The sequence below is a fragment of the Grampus griseus genome (assembly GCF_964374135.1).
Source record: "Grampus griseus genome assembly, chromosome: 1".
NCBI lineage: Eukaryota > Metazoa > Chordata > Mammalia > Artiodactyla > Delphinidae > Grampus > Grampus griseus.
The window spans coordinates 102718968-102744199 of record NC_139017.1 but is presented as its reverse complement, the minus strand read 5'-3'; the positions used below and the strand labels follow the sequence as shown (position 1 = coordinate 102744199).

The following is a 25232-nucleotide window of genomic DNA, read 5'->3' as shown; positions in this document are numbered from 1 at the left end:
AGAAAAGAAACAAAACTGATTCTCAAGCTGTATCTCCAGAGGTTTGGACCTAGGCGTTGTTTTCTTGTTTCTTTGTTTTTCGGGGGGTTTTTTGATAGGTAAGAAGTGGATTTATTTAGAGAGATACACATTCTATAGACAGAGTGTGGTCCGTCTCAAAAGGCAAGCGGACCTTGGGAGATGGGCCATCTCAGAAGGGCATTGGTATTTTTTAAATCATCCGCAACACCTCACACCCATTACATTGGCTGCTGTTAAACAAACAAAGTAACAGGTGTTGTGAGGATGTGGAGAAACTGGAACCCTGTAGATGGTGGGAACGTAACACAGTGTTGCTGCTGTGGAAAACAGTATGGGATTCCTCAAAAATTAAAAATAAAATTACCAAATTACCATATGATCTAGCAGTTCCACTTCTGCACCCTGGGGATATATCTCTAAGTATTAAAAGCAGGGTCTTGAAGAGATATTTATACATCCTTTTTTTTTTTTTTTTACATTTATTTATTTATTTTTGCTGTGTTGGATCTTCGTTTCTGTGCGAGGGCTTTCTCTAGTTGTGGCAAGCAGGGGCCACTCTTCATCGCGGTGCGCGGGCCTCTCACTATCGCAGCCTCTCTTATTGTGGAGCACAGGCTCCAGACGCGCAGACTCAGTAGTTGTGGCTCACGGGCCTAGTTGCTCCGTGGCATGTGGGATCCTCCCAGACCAGGGGAGACTGTGTCCCCTGCATTGGCAGGCAGATTCTCAAACACTGTGCCACCAGGGAAGCCCCTACATCCATGTTTTTATAGCAGCACCATTCACAATAGCCAAGAGGTGGAAGCTACTCAAGTGTCTGTCAATGAATGAATGGGGAGACAAAATGTGTATACGTATAATGGAATATTATTAAACCTTAAAATGAAGGAAATTCTTACATATGCTACAATATGGATGAACCTTGAGGACATTGTGCTAAAATAGATAAGCCAGTCACAAAAAGACAAATACAGTATGATTCTACTTATGTGAGATTCCTGGAGTAGTCACATTCATAGAAACAGAAAATGGATTGGTGGTTGCCAGAGGCTGGGGAGACGGGAGAATGAGGAGTTGTTTAATAGGTATAGTATAGAGTTCTGGTTTTGTGCGATGAACAAGTTCAGGAGGTTAGTTGCTCAAAAATATGAATATACTTAACACTGCTGAACTGTACACTTAAAATAGTTAAGATAGTAAATTTTATGCTGTATGTAGTTAGCCACAATTTTAAATGAAGGATCCACAAGTGATTAATATGCAGCAGGAGCTGAAAACTAACACTGCTTTAATGAAAAAAAAAGGTAAATTGGCTAAATGTTAACACTGAAAAATGGACAATTTATTTAATAGTCATACTTCGCTGATACACTTGGTAGTACCTTTGCTCTTTTATCCTTAAAGTAATAATGTTGTCTAGGAATGTTAGATACCATCTTTCTGAAATACTCGTGAAGCTTTAAAGTATTTTATTTTAGGTATAGAAATATCCACTAAAGAGTAGCATATTAACACTTGTCATTTTTCTTCCTAATAATTCACTTTTAAAATAAATCACTTTATTTACATTAGCCAGAAAAATTCCTTTGCCTTTCTCCCTTCACTGATTAATAATTGTAGAATAACGATGTACTCAGATAGTTATTCTTTAACCATCTCTTTAACATTCCCTGTTATTTCATTTTTACCAGGAATTTATAGACTTTTCCTGCTGAGACCTCAATTTGTGTCTAAGAAAGACAGAAAGAAATTACTGTAAAAGATTGGAATAACTTAAATCATCCAAAATGGAAGCGTACATAATGAAACAACTTTTAGTACTTCCATAGGAAAAGGTTTGTATTTGTTTACAAATAAATTTATCATTTGGCTTTTCTTTTTTCTTCTTCTTCTTCTTTTTTTTTTTTTTTGCTGCCCTAGTCATGATATGCTTTAAAATATGAAATCTGCTACTCTTGAAGAAAACTTTTCTGTTCCTATAAAAACCATTTTAAAGGTGCTTTGAAAATAACTCAGTTTTTTTGTTGTTTGTTTTCTGGTTTCTTTTTTTGTTTGCTTTTTAGGGCATATACCTATAGACAACATTAGAATATAAGGACTTGAAGCAGTTGAGAATGTCTCTGCCAAGTCGACAAACAGCTATTGTTAACCCTCCACCACCAGCATATATAAATACTAAGAAAAATGGGCGATTGACGAATCAACTGCAGTATCTACAAAAAGTTGTCCTGAAGGCTTTGTGGAAGCATAGTTTTTCCTGGCCTTTTCAGCAGCCTGTGGATGCTGTCAAACTAAAGTTGCCTGTGAGTGTATCTTATAATTATATTAGTTTAAAACAAGTAAAACCCTGTAAATATCCTCTGATAGAAATATTATGAAATATATTTAACTTAATAAATAAATTATTCAGCACCACTAAAGAATATCCCAATGACTATTTTTTCCTAAAACAAAAAACTCATTTTTCTGAGCATTGAAATTCTCATTTTAGCAAGTTGTGGTAAATTTTAAGTATCAACATATGCTTTCTTGTTTATAGCATATGTCCCTTGACCTTTTGGTGTAAGGTTGTCATAAGTGTTCCCTTCTCCAAGAAGTCACTCTTGACACGTCCTGACAGACTTAGGTGTTTCACATACAGAATTCAACTTTAGGTCTTATATTAAGAATTTTAGCCATCTGATAACAGAATGGTTAAGTAATTTGTAATATAACTTGTAAACTGTAGAGCTGGGATTGTGCTCTGGATTTGTCAGACTCCATAAATTCTAGTTTCTTTTTCTTCATGCCCTTGTTATTTTCCAGGATGGTTCTACTCTTATATTCTTTCGTTATTCTTTCTTTATTGGCTTTTTTTTCCTTCTCTCTGAAGAAAAATGCCATGGTAATCAACTTTGTTTCTCATCGCAAAAGGTTTTGGTTTCTATATTATCGCTTTTAATCAGTTGCTCTCTCTAGTTACAGGTGTATAGCTTCTTAAATTTGTGTACCAATTGTTGTAGTGAATTCATTCTTACTACTAACATTTAGAATTTCTTCTTACACCATAGGATTATTACACCATAATAAAAAACCCAATGGATTTAAATACAATCCGGAAACGCTTGGAACATAAATATTATGTGAAAGCTTTGGAATGTATAGAAGACTTCAATACAATGTTTTCAAATTGTTATTTATACAACAAGGTCTGTAAGCCTTATGCTATACTTGCTAATTCTTTTCTCTTACGTACAGAGCAAAGAGATATGTATAAACAAGTGTGCTGATTTCAAATTTCAAGTCTTGATTTGGGGTACATTCCATATTTTTAAAGATAATGTTTTTTACTTTATTTCCTAATTTTCATGTATCAATATTTGTTCATTTTGCCATATTTTTTGCTATATTTTTGTCTGAATAGCTATAATGGCTTATTATGTTTTAAAAAATAAAATACTAATGATTGCTGGTTTCTGTGAATAAAGTGTTATCTCAAAATGTTCTCTACTACACTTCTGCCTTTTTAGTTAAAATATGAATGATAAATCTTATTATACACTAATCTTGGTTAAATTTTTATGGTATGGATCTCTAGTTATAATCTAAGAAGCCAAACAAATGACATACTTATTTTTTCTTTCAATAAATTTATTTATTTATTTATTTTTGGCTGAGTTGGGTCTTTGTTGCTGGGCGCGGGCTTTCTCTAGTTGCGGTGAGCGGGGCACGCGGGCTTCTCATTGCCGTGGCTTCTCTTGTTGCGGAGCACGGGCTCTAGAGCGCAGGCTCAGTAGTTGTGGCGCATGGGCTTAGGTTGCTCTGCGGCATGAGAGATCTTCGCAGACCAGGGTTCGAACCCGTGTCCCCTGCATTGGCAGGCGGATTCTTAACCACTGCACCATCAGGGAAGGCCAAATTACATACTTCTAAACTTCATACAAGTTAACTTAAAGATCAGACACACTGTGTTATATCTCAGTAGTAGTTTTGCATTTGTGTTAATGTGTTAGCCTGTATGATAATATATGTGGACATTTTGAACTTAATCTTCACTTTTGTCTTCATCCATAAAATTGGATTTGTGTATTCAATTTTCCTCCATATAGGATTCCTGTTTCCCTAAGTACTGCATCCTTTTCAAGCTGTTCTATGCTATCTAAAATTTTTAAAACTTATTTTCCATTTATTCAAAATCACTAGTGACACTGAAATGTAATAGAAATGTTGGTTTAGTTTCCAAGGTAATCATCAGTGCCACCTTATGTATAATAGATTTAAGACTATTAGCTACTATGATTTTTTTTAAAAATCAGAGCTAATGGTATTCTGTAAGTACCATTGGCAAATTCATTTTAATTTAATAATTGTAAAGAGTCCTCTTACATTTAATATTTTAAAACAAAATTCAGTAATTTTCCTGAACTACCTAACTTAGAAATAGGTGTCTGCTTTAGGCCTTGCTTTGTAATTTAGTTTTTTCTCAGTAGTCAAGTAAAGCAAGATGAAGACTTCTAAGCAGATAGTTAAGATTTAAAAACTTAGCTCTACAGTGTCACTTTATTGCTTAGTTAATTGAAAATTGAATCACATCAAGTCAAACCATGAGGTACTTTTCACAGCCATGAACAAGTTTTACTTTATCCTATTTGTAAGGTAGAAATTCTAATTTCTAATACCTTTTTGTATTAGTAGGATTGGTTGGATTTTAACCCTTGGTGCTCAGAATGGCATCCTCAGTCCTTTTTAGAAGTTATAGGGGTAGGATGTTAGAATTTTAAATGCGAGCTGCTATACTTAATTTAGAAGTGATAAATACTGTTTAGTAAATATTGTCTAAGAGTACTATGGCACTGCCTTCACTAAGGCAGCCTGAATTATAGAAATTTGATACAGTGACCATACTGTGTAAACTTATGTTACATTTTATATATTTTCTAGCCTGGAGATGACATCGTTCTTATGGCACAAGCTCTAGAAAAGCTGTTCAGACAGAAATTATCTCAGATGCCACAAGAAGAGCAAGTTGTGGGTGGTAAGGAAAGAATAAAGAAAGGTAAGCAAGAAAAGGTTTATGTTCTCTTTCTTTCTCTTTTCCATATATATTTGAATGTGTGTATAAGTATAATGACTATAATTAAATAATAAATCCCTGGGAATTCCCTGGCAGTCCAGTGGTTAAGACTTGGCACTCTCACTGCCAAGGGCCCGGGTTCGATCTCTGGTCGGGGAACTAATCCTGCAAGCCATGCGGCATGGCCAAAAAAATTAATAAATAAAAATAAAAAAATAAATAATAAATACCTGAAAGGAGGTAGACATCTAGAAGTCCTTTTACATCTAAAACGTCCCTTTAAACAATCTGCTAAACCTTGAGCACAAGGATGCCTATCATACAAGATTGGGAGGACTGTATAGATTATGGCCTTGGAGCAAAGTTTCCTATAGAATAGTGCCATTCACTTAGTAGGCACCAAGTAATTCACAGTTACTATTACTATTTTAGTAGATCATGTATCTGTGCTATACTAATTAAGAGGGCCAAAATTGCCAGCATTTCTCTGTGTCAGAAGATCCCATAGCTAAGAATGAAGTGTTGCTGGTGGGTCTGAAGATTCTCTTTTCCTAGATCTTAACTCAGAACTTTAGGGGGAGATGTTTTACAGCTAATAATCCTAATATTTAAATATGAAGTTATAAAATTAATCTTAAGTATTCAGATGGGTTTATTGTAGAGGTTAATCAAGATTGTCATAGGTCAAATGTTGGTTTATCTTTGGGTCACTGAAGCTGTAAATCTTGGTTAAGTTACTTAATCATTCCATGTTAGTTTCCTCATCTATAATATCTGGAAAATATTTAGCTTTCATGGTTGTAAATTTTTGTAAAGTATATGTTAAGTGGCTGGGACATATGAGACTTGTACCAATTCAGGTGATGGTTGAGGTTGTTTTATTGATAGTATGATGTACTTTTTTGCTGGTTGTTAATAGATCTTTAGGATGGGTCATGACTTATAGCTTGCTTTCCATCCATCCTGTGAGATACTCACTGTTTAATAAAGTTTTTATTTTGTTATTTTTGGAGAAGATTGATCGTAAGTCTGACCATATAAGCATAGGTTTCCACAAGAGGTTTAAAATAAGCCCTTGTGAGGCAAAAAACATAGATCAGTATGTTACTTAAATTGTTAAAACAAGGTGATAATTATTGCTGACTTAAAATATTATCTCTAGCAAGGTGAAAATTACTTACCTTTAGAATGTTTTCCTTTAAAACAACACTTTAACAGTTTCTTGATGGTTAAGTTGTAGCTACTTATTTCAGGTGCTCAGGTTATTGCTAAAAGCATAGGTTTCCCTTAGACAAAAGTTCTTTGACTTTGTTTTTCTGTCAGTACCTACTTGGATGTTTGTCCCTGTAAGGCACGTACTTTGGGACTACAAAAAAGTATAACCACCCTAACTCTCAGTTTAAATTTAAGTTAGAAATAAAACTTTTTAAAATAATAAGGCAATGCATTACAATAAGTGTCAGGTGAAATTACACGTGGTGTGTGCTATGGTTCAAGAGTGAGAAATTGACTTGCACTGGAAAAGCTGCGAAGGGCTTTAGAGGTGATAGAACTTGAGTTTGGCCTTGACAGATAGGTAGGATTGGGCTTTGGTGTGAAGGTCTAGGTTTCCAAGTAACTTTTAGTAGGAGCTTTCTACTGCCTAAGTCATGTCATTTTTCATGCACAGTGGTAGGGAAACTGCCATGTGACAGTAGCTAGTCTAAATAATGTGGTTACATGTTGATACTTTATGGCAAAGAAAAAAAATTTTTTAAGTAGTACATTGAATTGGTGTTGATTTACTGATTGAACAAATATTTGGGTACCTCTTATGTACCAGAACACTGTTCTGTATTCTTGGGATATATCAATGAACAAAACAAAAACTTTTGCCATCTCGGAGTTTACATTCTAGTAGTGAAAGAGAGACATACATGATAGGTTCAAAGTAGGCCTCATTGAGAAGTTAAGATTTGAACAAAGAACATTCCAGGCAGAGGGCTCAGCTAGGGCAAAGGCCTTTTCCCTTCCATCACTTTGGGCCATTGCCTTCATTTATGACCTGGATCTTGCTTCCCTCCTTACCTTCTTAAGGATTTTATTCCTTTGGTTATCCCCTTTGTTTCATGCGTCATTAATCTTTCATTCTCTATCAGGTTAGTTTTATTATACTATAAACATGCTCTAGTATCTCATCTTTAAAACTCATCTTTTCCCTATATCCTTCCAGCCACTGTCCTGTTTTTTGCTTTCCTCTTACGTACTCATGAACTCACTTCAGTATAGGTTCTAGCCTTACTACATCACTAGAAAGGTTCTTGTCAGTAGTCTTTATGTTGCTAAGTTTAAGTAATATTTTTCTGTTCTCATTTTACTTGATCCCTATCAGTTGCTTCAGAAGGCTGCTGTCTCTTGAAATGCCTTTATTTCTTGGTGCACACTAGTTGTGAGGGTTTACTTCCCATTCTGTAGTCTTCTTGGCCTTATCATCCTCTTCTACTCAATCTCTAAATATTGAGGTATTTTTCAGGGCTTGATATTAGATATTTTCATAAAATCCATCTGTGTTCTATTAACTCCCAGATTTATAGAATTTGGAGAGTCAGGGATACTATATGTTGTATGTCAAATATGATAATGACATGGAAAAAATAAGAGAACTAAAGAGTAGTGGAATAGAGAGGGTTGCTTTATATAGGGTGGCTTGAGAAGGTGACATTTGAGTAAAGCCTGAAGGGAGTGTTGAAGTGAGCCATGAGGCTGTCTCCTGCCGGGCAGAGCAAATAGTCTGCTTATGGTTACCAAACTTGAGGACAGCAGGCCAGTAGTCTGGAGTGAAATAAGTGAGGGGAAGGGTGATAGAAAGTGAGGTTGGAAGGAGCGCAGAGGTAGGGGGAAAAAGTAGAGAGGTCACATGTTTCCTTACAAGCCATTGTGAGGACTTTGGCTTTTACTTGGAGAGAAGATTAGAAACCACTGGACATTGAGCAGGAGTGTCATGATCTTATTTGAATTTTAAAAGATCCCTTTGCTTGCTGTTTTGAGAACAGACTATAGGATGTAAAAAGCAGAAGGGGGGGGCTTCCCTGGTGGCGCAGTGATTGAGAGTCTGCCTGCCGATGCAGGGGACACGGGTTCGTGCCCCGGTCCGGGAAGATCCCACATGCCGTGGAGTGGCTGGGCCCGTGAGCCATGGCCGCTGAGCCTGCGCATCCGGAGCCTGTGCTCCGCAACAGGAGAGACCACAACAGTGAGAGGCCTGTGTACTGCAAAAAAAAAAAAAAAAAAAAAAAAAGCAGAAGGAAAGAAGGCCTTGTAGGATGCTACTGCAATAATTCAGGGTTATTACCACCTATAATAATAGTTGGATTCTGGATAAGAAGATAGAGCAAAAAAGTTTGCTAATGGATTGGAAATTGGGTTTGAGAGAGAGTGGAGTCACAGATGACTCCAAAGTTTTTGGCCTGGGCAATTAGAAGAATAGAGTTGCCTAGATGGAAGGATGGGCTTTTGAAATAGTCATCCCTCAGAATCCACAGGGACTGGCTCCAGGACCCATCCGTGGATACCAAAATCTTCGGATGCTCAAGTTCTTTATATAAAATGGCATAGTACAGTGGTCCCCCGTATCCGTGGGTTGCCTCTGAGTGTTGTATCCAAGGTTGGTTGAATCCGCAGATGTGGAACCTATGGATACTGAGTGCTGACTGTAATAGATTTCAAGGTGATGTGATCCAAATGTCTCCAGTCCTAGCACTGTCTGGGAACGTATAGGGCAAAAGAACATGCACAAATGTTCCTTTGATAAGAGAATTATGTTCACATCTGTTGTTCTGTGTTAGCCAGTGATGGACTCTCTGAAACAAATGTCCTAGGATATTTATGCAGAGCATTCTGAAGACCTCACGTAGTACCACATAGTTATCACCAGGGCGTCTGAAATTTTTGCTCGGGTTTACAGCAACCTGAAGCTAAAATCACAGAGCTCTGTTAGTCTGAGTTTAAGCCAGGCACCTTTTTGAATAAAATTGATAAACCTACCATTAATATAACAGGTTTTGAAGTCTCCAGTATTATATCTAAATCAGTCTAACTGTCAGCAAGTATGTGTGGGAGGGTTTCAAAGGGGAATGGGAGTGTAAACTGTGTTTGTATTTTTAAAAGCTGAACTAAATGTATTAAAATAGAATGCTAAAAGAAAAATAGTTTTATGTTTTACTCAGATACTGACTCTGGTTCACACTTTACTAGATACTCAACAGAATGCAGCAGTTTCTGTTAAAGAAAAACAATCCCTCAAAGCACTGGAAAAAATAATTAAGCAGCAAGCAATTCCCTCTGTATTTCCCGAAACATCTATTTCTCCTTCAAACATGGCACAAAGTGCTCCACTGAACTCTGCCTCACAAACAGGCACCCAAGTAAGTTTACTGTAGCACTAAAATGTTTCAGTGTAAGTTTGATGTGATGTCTGTACCTTTTTTTTTAAACATCTTTATTGGAGTATAATTGCTTTACAATGGTGTGTTAGTTTATACCTTTTTATAAGTTGATAAGAAAATTGATCTTCAGCATACAGCAGTCAGTCTTTTTGTCTGTGTACATTTTGTGAACAGAGACCTGGGAGGCAAACCAAATTTTAGAGATTCCTTAGGTAGAATTTGAACTGATTTAGTATCTTTGTAGTATTAATATCAGTTGTCTAACTACTTTTTTTTTTCTTTTTTGGGTGATATAACTTTTATTGGCTCACAACTTGGTGGGTTGATAATTTTCTTTTTTAAAATTGTATACCCTAGCTGGTTTCTGGTATTCAGAAACTTTTTGATATAACCATGACTTTTTCCCCCCATCTTTCATTGGTCTCAAAGGTTTGTACCAGACAGTTCTTTGGGATGTGGGAAGGAAATATCTGAACTATTTATTTTACCTATGAAAGAAAAATTAACCTTTACTAATACACGGAAGATTTGGTGCTAAATATCATTTCCTTTTTTTAACTGATAAGGGTAATGATCAAAGTGTGAAAACTGTTGCTCTGAATGTCACCTTATACATAGTTTTCTTTTTGTTTTTAAATTGTTTTGTTTTAGGTTACAAAGGGTATGAAGAGGAAAGCAGATACAATTCCTACAGCTTCAGTCGTTAAAGCAAGTGGTGAATCTTCCCCAACACTTACAGAAAAAAAATCAGGGAAAATGCCACCTATAAAAGAAAATGTGTTGACGAATGTTTTGACGGATTCTCAGCAACAATATAAAGTTGTAAAGAATGTTCAAGTAACCGAACAATTAAGGCACTGTAATGAGATTCTTAAAGAAATGCTTGCAAAGAAACACTTGTCATATGCATGGCCCTTTTATAATCCTGTTGACATTAATGCTTTGGGACTGCATAACTACAATGATATTGTGAAAAATCCAATGGATCTTGGAACCATCAAGGTAAATGTTGTGTTAATAGGAGGAACTTCTTTTCTTGATTATAAAAGTAATCTTGTCATCATTAATTTAAAATTCAGAAAAGGATAAAAGAAAAAATCACTAGTAGTCATACCACCTGAAGTAAATCATGGGAACATTTTTTTTTTTTTTTTTTTTTTTTTTTTTTTTGCGGTACGCGGGCCTCTCACTGCTGTGGCCTCTCCCGCTGCGGAGCACAGGCTCCGGACGCGCAGGCTCAGCGGCCATGGCTCACGGGCCCAGCCACTCCACGGCATGTGGGATCTTCCCGGACCGGGGCACGAACCCGCGTCCCCTGCATCGGCAGGCGGACTCCCAACCACTGCGCCACCAGGGAAGCCCCATGGGAACATTTTAAAGTGTTATGTTTTTATTTTCTTCAGTTCAGACACATTCATGGTTATTTACCACAGTGTTTGAGTTACAGTATGTAATACAACTCTACCCTGAATTTTTACTTTGTAGATATTTTCTTGTTATATATTAAAAGTATTTTTAATTATAACACAAAAAAGGTTTTTTTGGCAAGGCATTTATGTGGTTTCTAATCCTCTCTGCATTTTTTGGTCTTCTGCCAGATTGGTAAGTTTTCTTTATTGCTGATTTGGAAGCTTTAAATTATTGGAAAAATTTAATTATGTGTATTCATTTTAAGGGAAACTACTAAAAGAGTAGAACTGTAGCATTTTCAAAATGATGCATTATCTCAGTGTTCCTCCTGAATGACTACTCATTGTACTCCCTGTTCTTTATTATTGTCTAGAAGTTTGGTTCTTTTAAACACAGTTTTGTTTTATTATTTCATCATCAACATTGTTTATTAACATGTTACTAATTTTAGTGCTTACCCTCATTTCTTGCTTCTTACTCTTTCCCCTCTTAGTGTTTCTTTTTGCTGAAGTGCCAACTTCAGTGGTTCTTCCATGAGCATTTATAGGTAGTAAACTCTTAATAGCCTTATCTCTGAAAGTATCTGTATTTTGTCTTTATTCTTGAATGGTTCTTTAACTGACTATAGAATTCTAGAACGACCAGTTATTTTCCCTCAGCACTAGGACAATATCCTTTGGCATTTATTGTTGCTGCTAGGAAGTCTCCTGTCAGTCTACTTGTCATCCCTTTGTAGGCAGTCTGTCTTTCCTCTCGCTGGTTGTGCATTTAATTTTATTCATCTTGATTGGAAATTATCGCTTTCAATCTGAAGTTCATGTTTTAAGTTCTAAAAAAATTTTAAGCATTATCTCTTCAAAATATGCTTTTCTACTTTCCCCTAATACTTACATGAGAGGTCATGAAACAATACCTGAAATAGGTAAACCTGAGCTGAGTCTTAAAGGATAAGTAAGACTTAGTAAGTTATAGCATCGGTCCCCAACCTTTTTGGCACCAGGGACCGGTTTCGTGGAAGACAATTTTTCCATGGACGGGTCGGTGGGGGGATGGTTCAGGTGATAATGCAAGCGACGAGGAGGAGCAGATGAAGCTTCGCTTGCTCACCCGCCATTCACCTCCTGCTGTGTGGCCCTATTCCTAGCAGGACTGGGGGTTGGGGACCCCTGAGTTATAGGACATTCCAGGCAGGGGGAGCAACTTGGAAGGCCCTCAGATCATAAAAGCATCCAGAATACAATATTTAAGCCAACATGAGACACAATATGAAGCAGTGAGTAGGGGAAAAAGAGACTGGATGGAAACGGGGGCTTGAACATGAAAGACCCTCATTGTAGAGGCCTAGAGCTGGCATTAGACATGAGGATTATGGCCTCATATTTGATTCCTACAGTAACTTCTGTAGCAGCAATGTGGAGACTGGGTTATTCAGGAGGCTATCATAGAATTCCAGGGATAAGAAGATAGTGACTTTATTTAATTTAGTTCTCCGAAATCATTCCCAGTTGCCAGTGATCTGAGTGGTAGAAAATTATGTTTCTTGTTTTAGTTTTGTGTTTCTTTAATTACAAATGATGTCTGGCATGCTGTATTTGTTTATTGGCCTTTTGTATTTATTCATGGATTGTCTGTTAATATACACTTGTTTTGCCCAGCAGTCTATAGGATTTTCTTGACTGCTCATTTTTCTTTTTATAGTGGCTGCCTAACTGGCTACTCTGTATCCTCACTTCTATCCACTTTATATGCAGCTACCTAAAAATGTAACCCATCCTGATATTTCTCTTCTGTTCAATTTTTAATGTCTTTTCATTCCCAGGAGAATTTTAATACAGTATAAACCTTTCATTTAGATGTTCAAGGCTCATTTAAGGAGTTTATTTATTCATTGTTTTCCCATAATCAAACTGGTCTATCCAAGATTATCTGGAAACACTGTTTTTTTCCTGCTTTTGTGGTTTTGTTCCTGTTCTCTTCTTTACTTGAAACACCCTCCTTTGTCTCTACTTGTCAAAATTTACTGGATTTTTCAAAGTCTAAAAATACAAAACAAGCGTAGCAGAACTTTAATGTTTGTCAAATCTGGATGGTGGGTATCTAGTTTTGGTATTATCTATTATTCCTCTGTATGTTTGAATTATTTCATAATATAAACACTTAACATAGGTGCTCAAACAATTATTGAACTATATTGTTGATGAATCCTGTAATTTTTCCTTAATTTAGGCAAAAATGGATAACCAAGAATATAAACATGCGTATGAATTTGCTGCAGATGTTAGATTAATGTTCATGAATTGCTACCAATACAGTCCTCCAGATCATGAAGTAGTTACAATGGCAAGAATGCTTCAGGTGAGTTTTTACTTGTGCACTGAAAGTGAGTTTCCTCTGAACATAGTTTAAAAATTTTAGAACCATAACTCAAGAGATAAAGAATATACCCCCCAACCCCCACCAAGTGGTAAAGCATAATTTAGACTCTTAAAATTGTGGGGGTTGTTTGTTTTCTGAGGCATAGCATCCATTTGTAGTAAATCTGTTAATGAAGCTGCCCTACATATAGAAGGTACTGGGGAAGTAGTAGTGAAGAGAGGACAGTAGGTATCTGAGAGAGGGTTGACTGCAGTCAGTGTCCCACTGAAGGGAAGGCTCAAGGACTTCTGAGGCTAAGCCATTGGCAGGTAGTAGAATGATGCACCAGCCACAGGGCAGATCTTAAAAGGACTTCCCCTATATAATCTGAGAGGTCTGTCTTACCTGGAAAAATGGAGAAAAGTTGCTAAGGTTGGTAGGCAGGGAAGCATGAGTCTTATTATATTTCTGGTAAATCTTTTTGTCCTCCAGTTTTATAGGGATATAATTGACATTGTATTAGTTTAAGGTATACATTATGATATATGTATATATTGTGAAATGAGTACCACAAGGAAAAATAGAATTCTCATCAAAATATGACACTGAGGGGCTTCCCTGGTGGCGCAGTGGTTGAGAGTCCGCCTGCCGATGCAGGGGACACGGGTTCGTGCCCTGGTCCAGGAAGATCCCACATGCCACAGAGCGGCTGGGCCCGTGAGCCATGGCCACTGAGCCTGTGCGTCTGGAGCCTGTGCTCCACAATGGGAGAGGCCACAACAGTGAGAGGTCCGCGTACCGCAAAAAAAAAAAAAAAAAAAAAAGACACTGAGGGAATTCCCTGGCAGTCCAGTGGTTAGGACTCTGTGCTTTCACTGCCGAGGGGCCGAGTTCAGTCCTGGTCGGGTAACTGGGATCTGGCAAGCTGTGAGGTACAGACAGAAAAAAAAAAATGACACTGTAATGTACCTTTTCTTAAAAGGTGTTATTGCTGCATTAAATCAGAAACGCAGAAGACCTTAACAGTCTGATTTTCCATTATAGGATGTTTTCGAAATGCATTTTGCAAAGATCCCAGATGAACCTGTTGAGAGTATGCCTGTATGTTACATCAAAACAGATACCACAGAAACCCTTGGTAGAGAAAGGAGTAGTGAAGCTTCCTCTGCAGATGACTCTTCTAGTGATTCTGAAGATGAACAAGCTCAGAGTCTTGAAAAGCTTCAGGAGCAGGTAGTTGTTTATATTGATACAAAGTTTTTATATTCTTTCTATGAGCTGCTGCTGCTGCTGATCTATTATAAAATCCTATTTGTAGATTAAAAGCTGTTATATTTAGATCACGTATTAACTGTGACTTTATTTACTTCTTGGCACATTTTTAATGTTTAATAGTCTTTTCCCACTCAAAAATATATACATCTTAAAATTCTGTTATTTATATTCCTAATCACAATTCCTAATCACAATAAATGCCTAATCACAATTCTCATTGAAACCATTTATATGACATAACCTGGATAGTTTATGGATGAGATCTTTATTTAACATTTGTTACCTTTTGTGATAAAATGTTAACCTGCTTTGAGCTCAATCCTGAAAAATCAATGATTTAAGACTTAAGACTGCCTGGAAAAATTAATGATTCTTGTTCTGTTTTTAGATGAATATTTAAGTTTATGGGTTGAGTACATGGTAGTCTTTGAAATTTAACATACGCCTTTCAAAATAATGAATTTGTGAAATGAAATATCAACCTGAAGGAAATGAATTTCACAAAGGATAATGTTGACTTTTGAGTGCCTTCATTTTTTTCTACTGTCTTTAATTATTTAGAGCCATGAATGTTTAAAGAATTTTTCCTTTATCAGCTTAAAGCTGTTCATCAACAGCTACCGGTTCTGTCCCAAGTACCTTTCAATAAGCGAAAGAGAAAGAATGAGAAGTCTAAAAGGGAAAAGAAAAAAGAAAAGATTGATAATAGAGGTGAAAATCCAAGGAAAAAGTTTAAGCAAATAAAATTAAAGGAAAAGTCCAAGTGCAAGTAAGTATCTTTAATGATGCCTTATTAAAATAACATTATCTAAAATACATTTGATTAAATTTAACTTTTGTTACAGTCAGCCAAAGAAGGGGAAACAACAGGTCTTCGCTGCGAAATCTGAAGATAAAGATAATGCTAAACCTATGAACTATGATGAGAAAAGACAGTTAAGCTTGGATATAAACAAACTCCCTGGAGATAAACTTGGGCATGTCGTTCATATAATACTGTGCAGAGAGCCTTCACTGAGAAATTCCAGCCCTAATGAGATAGATATAGACTTTGAAACACTGACAGCATCAACACTGAGAGAACTGGAAAAATATGTTGCTGCATGTCTGAGAAAAAGACCAGTAAAACCTCATGGTATGTATTTCTTTATATTAGTAGAAGTCAGTCTGGTATTTGTGTTAGTTTTTGGTCGTACTCACTCTTTTTTTTTCCTCCTAAATCACACAGGTAAGAGAATAATGAAGTCCAAAGAAGAACTTCATTCACAGAAAAAACAAGAATTGGAAAAGCAGTTACAGGATGTCAGTAATCAGTTAAATTCTAGAAAACATCAAACAAAACGTAGGTACCGGTTTTTAAAATGTTCCTGTAACTATTTAATGTCTGGCATTTAAAAAAAATACATTTATTTTATTTATTTATTTTTGGCTGCATTGGGTCTTTGTTGCTGCACACAGGCTTTCTCTAGTTGCGGCGAGTGGGGGCTACTTTTCGTTGTGGTGCATTCGCTTCTCATTGCAGTGGCTTCTCTTGTTGCGGAGCATGGGCTCTAGGCATGTGGGCTTCAGAAGTTGTGGCACACGGGCTCAGTAGTTGTGGCTCGCGGGCATCAGTAGTTGTGACTCGCCGGCTCTAGAGCACAGGCTCAGTAATTGTGGCACATGGGCTTAGGTGCTTCACAGCATGTGGGATCTTCCTGGACCAGGGCTCAAACCCGTGTCCCCTGCACTGGCAGGTGGATTCCTAACCACTGCACCAGCAGGGAAGAGCCTAATGTCTGCCATTTTTAATGTCTTTTTGTATTCTGTAGCTGAGAAAACGCAATCATCCAAGGCCATTGGAAGTGGTTCCCGACTGAGTGAAAGCAGCAGCAGTAGCAGCAGCAGTAGCTCATCAGAGTCTGAAAGTAGTAGCAGGGATTCAAGTTCTTCAGACAGCAGTGATTCCGAATCAGGTTAGCTGTCCCCTTAAGTATACCTCTGCTTGTGGGGAAATATTTTTCTTGTAATATTGAGACTTATCGTTTGAAGAAATGTTCATTACTTACCCAGAATCTATGGTTTGGATGCCACACTTATTATTTAACTGCATGTTGACAATCTGAACTATTTTCCTTAAAAGAGATACTGTGTAAAGTGAAACTTCATATTATACGTATGTGACTTACAGGCTTGTAATGTTGAAAATAATTTACTAAAGGTGGGATAGTCTGATATATAATATCAGGTCCATAATACCAAAAAACAGCACAGAATAAAATGCTGATTTTCACTTTTTAATAAAAGATTATTTGAGGACATCTTTCACTTTATTCTCTGATATATCAAATCACTCTAATGTTGCAAAGTTTGCTCTGTTGTGACAATATATTCTGAATTGAATAATCATTTTGAATTAAGAAACCAGTCATCCCAGAAAACGTGTAAAGCAGATTTTTTTCACTTCAGTGTTTTCTTCACTGTCGATTATTGTCCATTTATAGAAAAATGTACTTTAAATTCAGATTCTCAGTTATGCTAAAGTACCATGTTACCTTATATAGTTTATCATCAACTATATCAAGCTTAAGGCATTCGTGTTTCCTTTGTACTCTTTCACTGATGGTTGTGTAGTTGACAGCTAATCCCTGCCCCAGGTTTCAGACTTGGCAGAGGCATTCCATCATTGTTCACCAAAAGGCACATTCAAATACAGGGCACTTCCGGGCCTAAAATTTTGCTTTATTTTAAATGAGACATTTCTTGTTTGTCATGAAATTCAGCTCTCTTTAAAACATCCCACAGAGAATATTGTCACATTAGGAATTCTTAACCGTTTGTAAGAATATCCCTCCTATTTCAGTGCGGTAGTAAGGGTCTGCTCCGTTACAGTACATTGTTTCACTTTTGGTTTTCTTTAATTTGTGGTGCTGATGTCTGCATTTTGTTTTTACATTTCTGAAGTATATAGTGGTAAACATTTTTGTTAGAATAAACAGAATTTTTACTTTTGTTGAAATTTGTCACACTAGAAAATTTTTCAATTAATTTAGGACTCAGATTATACATTATTTTCTTATAGTTGACTTTTTAAGCATAAAAAAGTACTGAAAAAACTCTTAACTTGCATTTAGTATTTTAAATTGTGACTAGCATTTGTAATTTCATCTAATAAAGAATTTATGGCCTAATAAGTTAGAGCACTTTGTCTTTTATTTGTAGAATAAAACTCTTATTAAATTATCTAATTATATATTGACTACTGATCAATAAATACCTTGAGTATTAGCAGAAAAGTACTTCAGAGTGCTTCAGTGAAGTACCTTAATTTTAATTTGAATTATCGGTTTCTGATAGAATCTTCCAATATGTTGCTTGAAGGAAAGAATGTTTTTCATCTATTGTGTTCTTAAAATAGTATAATATATATTATGTTTTCCTAACTTTCTAGCAGAATAACTCAGCCTCAGAATTCTGATTTTAAAACACTATTTAATTTTTATTTTATGACTATTTTATTTTATTTTATTCTTGTTTGATGTCATCTTTTCCAAGTAACTGGGGATGTTTTTAAAAACACTGTTAAAATCAAGGTAGCAAATTTTTATATTTCAATCTACTTTATGGATAATGTATAGGTTTGTGACACTAAGGTCAGTTTGTCTACTAATAGGATAGGATAGTATGAGTTATCATTTATCTTTGAAATTTTCATTGTTTTATGAACCAACTACATACTTCATTGGAAAAACACTGTATATGTAGGTTATAAGTTGCAAATGCAATGCTTACCTTAACGGGGAAAGAACAGTTATCTCTTTGCTTAATAAAATAAATTAGTAAATGAAGCAATGGGACCTTTTCTCCTGTTAACTTCAGTTGTACCCATTAAAATACTGTAAGGCTCTTGATTTCTAGTGTGTAAGCTAACAGCATTTTTTTAACTTTCCTGAGAACAACAAAAACTATAAGTAAAAGGACTGCAAATTGTGAAAAATAATTAATTCAGACTATATCAATAGCTATACCTATTGTAAGAATAAGCAAAGCATCTACCATTCTTAATAATGCACATGACGTTATCAAGAAGCAGATGACAAATCCCAAGTCTAAGTTTCAGGGTGAGGGGAAATGGGGCTGTGGAGAAAATATAATTTGTGAAAATTAGATATATTAGCAAAAACTTTGTTACATAAGTAAAAATTAACTGAAAATGTAAATAAGATTTTGTAACTTTAAAATTTTTTACGGGCTTCCCTGGTGGCGCAGTGGTTGAGAGTCCGCCTGCCGATGCAGGGGACACGGGTTCGTGCCCCGGTCTGGGAAGATCCCACATGCCGCGGAGCGGCTGGGCTCGTGAGCCATGGCCACTGAGCCTGCGCGTCCGGAGCCTGTTGCTCCGCAACGGGAGAGGCCACAACAGTGAGAGGCCCGCGTACCGCAAAAAAAAAGAAAAAAAAAATTTATTACAATTTGTCAAGAGCTGAAACTTAAAATAGGAATATCTTGATTATCAGAATTCTGATTAAATAAGAGTTTTGATTATTTAAAATAGGACATATGCATATAATTTCATTTCCCCAAAATTTTAATAGTGGAATCTTTTCTGAAAGCTTCTGTGAGAAATTCTTTTCTGATAGAAGGATATTGATCTTTAGTAATTTTTCTTAATCTATTTTTTAATACCTGTCTTCCTGGATTTTTTAGAAACTTGAGACTGTATGCAGTTTTCTTAACGAAGTCACAATCTTTTATTTATCTATTTATTTTTTTGTCACAATCTTTTATAATTTCTGTTATCAAGGACAGCTCTCTAAATTAACTTTTCGAAATTCTTTAATAGTATTGACTCTTAAGGTTCTTCTGTAGTTTTCTTGTATTATGAGTTTCTCTCTTTACTGCAATATTATTCTGTTTAGGTATGCTGAAATGTTTTAAGGGTGACATCTGTGAAAAACACTTAAATGTTATAAAGAGTTTTAGAGCTGTTTACACATTAATTATTATGTTCTATGTAATCGTAAACCTTATTTTATGCATGTTTGAAAAATATGGAGTAATTCTGCTTCATTAAATGGGATTAATTAAATGGCAGGGGAGTAAGTGCCAAGGAAAGATTCATTTTAAAATTTCTTTAGTTATAATTTCAAACAAGATACTAAATCAGTTCCAAGATAGACTTGTAATGAAATCCCAAATCTTTGAAAACTATAAGCAAGAAATCTGTGGGCTAGAAGCAGTACTTAATTGCAAATTTCAATGTGATTCAATTTTGCCGTTTAAATTATCTTCTTGAGTTACATTGGCATATGCAAATTGTCATGTGCCAAGAAATCAAGAACGATGATTGGGAATTCCCTGGCAGTCCAGTGGTTAGGCCTCTGCGCTTTCACTGCCAAGGACCTGGGTTCGACCCCTGGTTGGGGAACTAAAATCCCACAAGCCGTGAGGCGCAGCCAAATAAATAGATAAATAAATAAAATAAAATCCTATCTAAAAAAAAAGAACAATGATTAAACATTGGTATAAATATAAAACCTTTCTAAACTGTTTTTCATAACCCAAAATATCATTAAATACCAGATCAAAGATATAAATGAGGCTTGACAATAAAATGAATTCCAGATACATATATCCTGTGTTAGCTGGGCTGCGCTAGAATGTACACACAAGCAATTGAGAGTTTTCTAATGCTCAACAAGGTTGGCTATCTTGAGTGATATAATAGGGAGGAATATTATTAACAGATTTAATACTATTACTGAGAAACCATCAAATGGAGCAGCTCATAGGTAATAGTGCTTTTTTGATTCTATCCTTGTAGGAAATAACTTCAGGAACTGTCTAAATGTTAGCTCAGATACTTGATTAGTGTGGAATAGGATATTTTTCAGGAATGATTATCATTTCAATTCTTACAACAGTTATACACAAAGAAATTGAATGGTTATGGCATCAATTCTTTACCTGGTTAAGACAAAGTGAATTTGTCACTTCATATTTTGGACTTTTTGCTTTTATTGGCTTCAGTGTAATGTTCTGAAAGTGAAATTTATGAAATTCTTTAAGTACCAATTGTTCCTTTTTTTTTTTTTAACTTTCTTAATTATGGTGACTTAAAAGGAGTAAAATAACCGTTTCTCTTTAGTACTACAACCCACATCTTCTGTAGAAGTGACAATGATGCATTTTTTTTTCATGCAAGGGAAAAAGGACAAACTTTGTCCAAGTTTAGATTTTATTTTACCTTTTAAGGGGGAGAATGGTTTAGTAAATGTAGGAAGTATGAAATGACAGTTTGGAGTACTTTTCATCATTCAAGCTAGAAAGTTTAAGAGAAATGATTAGTGCTCATCATTTAAATATTTTAAACTTTCATTAGTTTCTCATCAATTAGAGTGTTTTTAAAGCCCCAGAAGGATAAATTCAAGGACTCAGACTTGATTAAAAACTTGCATATATTGAGGTCTGTACTTGAGCCACGAGTCTTAGAAATAGGGATAAACTTTGTCATGTGAATTTAAAAATATTCTGTTCAAACTGTGTCTTACTGAATAAACAGGCTGTCTAGAATAGTGTTTCTCAACCTTGGCAGTACATTAGAATCACCTGTAAAACTTTAAAAAATAGTGTCCAAATCTGAATTGAATGGAGAGTGGGGCCAGGTAAATGTAATGTTCAAAGTATCCCATGTGTGGACTTATCTGGCAGTCCAGTGGTTAAGACTCCACACTTCCAATGCAGGAGGACCACATTCGATCCCTGGTCCAGGAACTATGATCTCATGTGGCGTCGCCAAAAAAACCCAACAAAAACAAAACAATGTATCCCATGTGACTAATGTGCTGCAGTGTTTGAGAATCATCAGTCTAGGTGTTTTTTTGTTTGTTTCCACTTTCTAAACTCTAGTTAAAATTACTTTGGTAAAAGGAAGAGTCAGCTTATAATTGGTTTGTTCTTCTATATTACATAAGCACCACACACTTAAATCAAAATACCAAAACATTCTTTAAAGGGAGCAGATTTCTTTCGTTCAAAGTACTTGATTTTTATCAATAGAACATTAGGGGATAAGCTTGGGCAAATCATTCAACATCTCTGGACATACTTTCTTTCCTATAAAATAAGGTAATAACTTCCAATCACTTTTCTGTACCTTGTCCTATAGAACAGAAGTGTGATTTGTTTTTCTAATTTAAAAATCTTCAGTAATTTTTTCTGCTGTAATGGCATTACATTCTGGTTTTACATTATGTATGGTATTATATTCATATTCAATTTATCAAATTTTTTAGTCAGTACTGGCTTGCTGATAATATTTGGTGTCTCTGGAGCATTGATCTCAGTGCTTTGATAGGTGATGGTTATTAGCAAACCTTTCGATCAAATATTTGATGCCAGATCTCTCTCTTTTTCTTGATTCTGTGATTAAAATTTTTGCTTAGTTTGAAATGAAAGTTTTCCAATGAAAGTTTTATATTGAGGTTTTTGGGGAGCTGTGAAAATAAAACACATTATATAATGTGCAAAATATTCATTTGTTTAGTAGTTAACATATTTTATCCAATTGGATCCTCACAAGGTAGGTATACATATTATCACAGATCCCTGGTGAAGTTAGTTGACAAGCGTGTATGTTGTCACTATAGTGCTCAGTTTTATTAATGTTTGTAAGACCCGGTAGGGCTTCTTCATTTATTGAAATGTGGTCTTAAGCTTGATAGTGAAAATGTGTATGTTTGCCTTTTAATTCCAAAGGCCAGGAACTCATAAATAAACAGAAATATGCAGTTTTATTTTACTATGTTCCTGGAAAGTCAGCTACATAAGAGTAGAATGAGAAGCAAAATACTGAGTTTTAGGCTATCATTATTCATCTATCTATAGTCTGTAAGACTTTTTTGAGGCACACTGTATTTGGTGTTTTTGATTTTTTTTTTAATTAAAAATCTTTGATGCCTTTTGCTAGTGCTTTTTAGATTTTGAGGTGCTAGTTTGTATAATAGTCCTGACCTTTAGTTTTATGTCAGAGAACTAAGATAATGCCCTTGAATTTTTCGTCAGAACACTAATGTGGTATGTTGTATTTTTACTGTAGTTAAGAGTTTATATCATTGAATAATTTGTTTAGGTGCATATTTGGATAATTAAGACAGATGTATATCACTAATCATTAGAGAAATGCAAATCAAAACTACAATGAGATATCGTCTCACACCGGTTAGAATGGCCATCATCAAAAAAATCTAGAAACAATAAATGCTGGAGAGGGTGTGGAGAAAAGGGAACCCTCTTGCACTGTTGGTGGGAATGTAAATTGATACAGCCACTGTGGAGAACAGTATGGAGGTTCCTTAAAATACTACAAATAGAACTACCATATGACCCAGCAATCCCACTACTGGGCATATACCCTGAGAAAACCATAATTCAAAAAGAGTCATGTACCAAAATGTTCATTGCAGCTCTATTTACAATAGCCCGGAGATGGAAACAACCTAAGTGTCCATCATCAGATGATTGGATAAAGAAGATGTGGCACATATATACAATGGAATATTACTCAGCCATAAAAAGAAACGAAATTGAGCTATTTGTAATGAGGTGGATAGACCTAGAGTCTGTCATACAGAGTGAAGTAAGTCAGAAAGAGAGAGACAAATACCGTATGCTAACACATATATATGGAATTTAAGGGAAAAAAAATGTCATGAAGAACCTAGGGGTAAGACAGGAATAAAGACACAGACAGACCTACTAGAGAATGGACTTGAGGATATGGGGAGGGGGAAGGGTAAGCTGTGACAAAACGAGAGAGAGGCATGGACATATATACACTACCAAACGTAAGGTAGGTAGCTAGTGGGAAGCAGCTGCATAGCACAGGGAGATCAGCTCGGTGCTTTGTGACCGTCTGGAGGGGTGGGATAGGGAGGGTGGGAGGGAGGGAGACGCAAGAGGGAAGAGATATGGGAACATATGTATATATATAACTGATTCATTTTGTTGTAAAGCAGAAACTAACACACCATTGTAAAGCAATTATACTCCAATAAAGATGTTAAAAAAAAAGACAGATGTATAGATGTACATATATTATATGATCGTATTAATGAAGTCTGTTTTTTTTGTTGTTGATCAAAGCTGAAATCATAATTTTTCCCCTAAATGTGAAAGCTACCTGGATCTATACCCTCAATCTTTGCAGTCTGTCTTCTTCCCTTCCCCTTTCCACCTAACCCCCAACACTTAAAATAATACTTAGTGGAGTGACATTAAGATGGTCCATGTCATTTTAAATACTTGAATTCTTTAAATTAAAGCACGTCATTGAGTAGCACTTAGCAATTTTAACAGTGTCCAGCATCAAACATTTTAGGAAAGAACAGTAACACATCCAGCGGAAACTGATGGCATTTCAGGAGGCAGAAGGTAATTATTAAAATTAGAATGTTTTAAGTTTGAATAAGACCTGGTGTTGACCAGCCTTGGTGCCCTGAAGCCTGAGGCAAATAATGCTCAGGAGGCTCATGAAAGCTGGCTGGAGAGGTGAATCAAGGCATTAACTACCAGTTTGGTGCTTTACCACACTGACTTAGGCTTCTTACTGGGGAGGATAGCACCAGAATCAATTGTAGGATCAAGAAAGAGGAACCTATGAGCACCATGTCAGAGAGATCTCTTTTTATATCTACTCTGCTGCCAGCGTCAGCTGTAAAGGCATTTCTAAAGGTAAAGGAGGTACTATAAAACCCATTTGTTTCTCTGTAGTTGAGGCTGCCAGATAGCTCGGAAGTAAACAGGGTATTAATTAGATGGGATCTTTATTATAATGCTTAGCAAGCAGAGCAGACTTTATCATGTATAATCAAATAGCTTCACTTTTAATAAAAGACTGTATCCTCTCAGGTAATGACATACCCTTCTCTTGTAAATTCTCAATTATTTTAATTAAGCCTCTTAATGGCTACTTGGTTAAAGATGATTTTAGTATAATTGGTACTGCTTGTTTAAACCCTTATCTCTGTTGTAACTTGTTTCTTTTTAAACTGTCGCTTATTCAAGCTCTTTACTCTGAAGTAACACATTGTTCTTTTTGCCTAATAATCTAAATTGAAATTTGTGAGGGGATATTTATTCCATTATGTGGAAAAGAAAATATCCCTTTTCAAAGCAAGTATCCCTTTAGAAATTTTGACTGATTCCAAGAGGGCAAAAAAATTTGTAAATAAAAGAATTTCTTGAGTTAAGAAGTTGACCATTTTCTTAAAATCATCACTTTCATTCTAATGTGAAAAAATGTGTCATTTAGATAATGGTAATTTTTTAAGTTGGCAAATATTAAAATATTTATATACGTTTGCAGAAATGTTTCCTAAATTTACTGGAGTAGAACAGAATGATTCTTCTTCTAAAGAGAAAGTAAAGGTAAGTTAATTCTTCATTTTTACCTTAGAATTTTAAAATTATGTAGGTTATAGCTCACTGGTATAGTAGTAGCTTTCTTTAAAATTGTTCTTGATTTTATTTACATGAAGAGTTGTCACTCATTTTAATTTGTCAACTAAATGTTCAAAGATTTCTTTGTAAAGAAGATTGAATAGTGAAATGATTTGGTTACATTTTTCTAACAAGATGTGACTTTTTTATGATTTAGTCAAACAGGTAAATAGAACAAATTATAGAAATTTCAGCTTAGTCTTGAGAGTCTAAAT

The 25232-nt window shown here is 35.6% G+C and overlaps 1 protein-coding gene across 1 annotated transcript in view; it reads left to right on the top strand.

Moving 5' to 3' along the window:
- Nucleotides 1–2135: 2135 nt before the first annotated feature.
- Nucleotides 2136–25232, top strand: part of BRDT (bromodomain testis associated) — a gene marked incomplete at both ends in the record, with an annotated part of 48493 nt that continues 25396 nt past the window's right edge. Inside the window, 12 exons of the mRNA XM_082677099.1 lie at nucleotides 2136–2324; nucleotides 3072–3209; nucleotides 4942–5056; nucleotides 9308–9477; nucleotides 10150–10500; nucleotides 13135–13263; nucleotides 14308–14496; nucleotides 15135–15307; nucleotides 15384–15673; nucleotides 15767–15880; nucleotides 16350–16493; nucleotides 24884–24939. Coding sequence (XP_082533225.1) covers nucleotides 2136–2324; nucleotides 3072–3209; nucleotides 4942–5056; nucleotides 9308–9477; nucleotides 10150–10500; nucleotides 13135–13263; nucleotides 14308–14496; nucleotides 15135–15307; nucleotides 15384–15673; nucleotides 15767–15880; nucleotides 16350–16493; nucleotides 24884–24939 — 2058 coding nt within the window. The remainder of the gene's footprint in view (nucleotides 2325–3071; nucleotides 3210–4941; nucleotides 5057–9307; nucleotides 9478–10149; nucleotides 10501–13134; nucleotides 13264–14307; nucleotides 14497–15134; nucleotides 15308–15383; nucleotides 15674–15766; nucleotides 15881–16349; nucleotides 16494–24883; nucleotides 24940–25232) is intronic.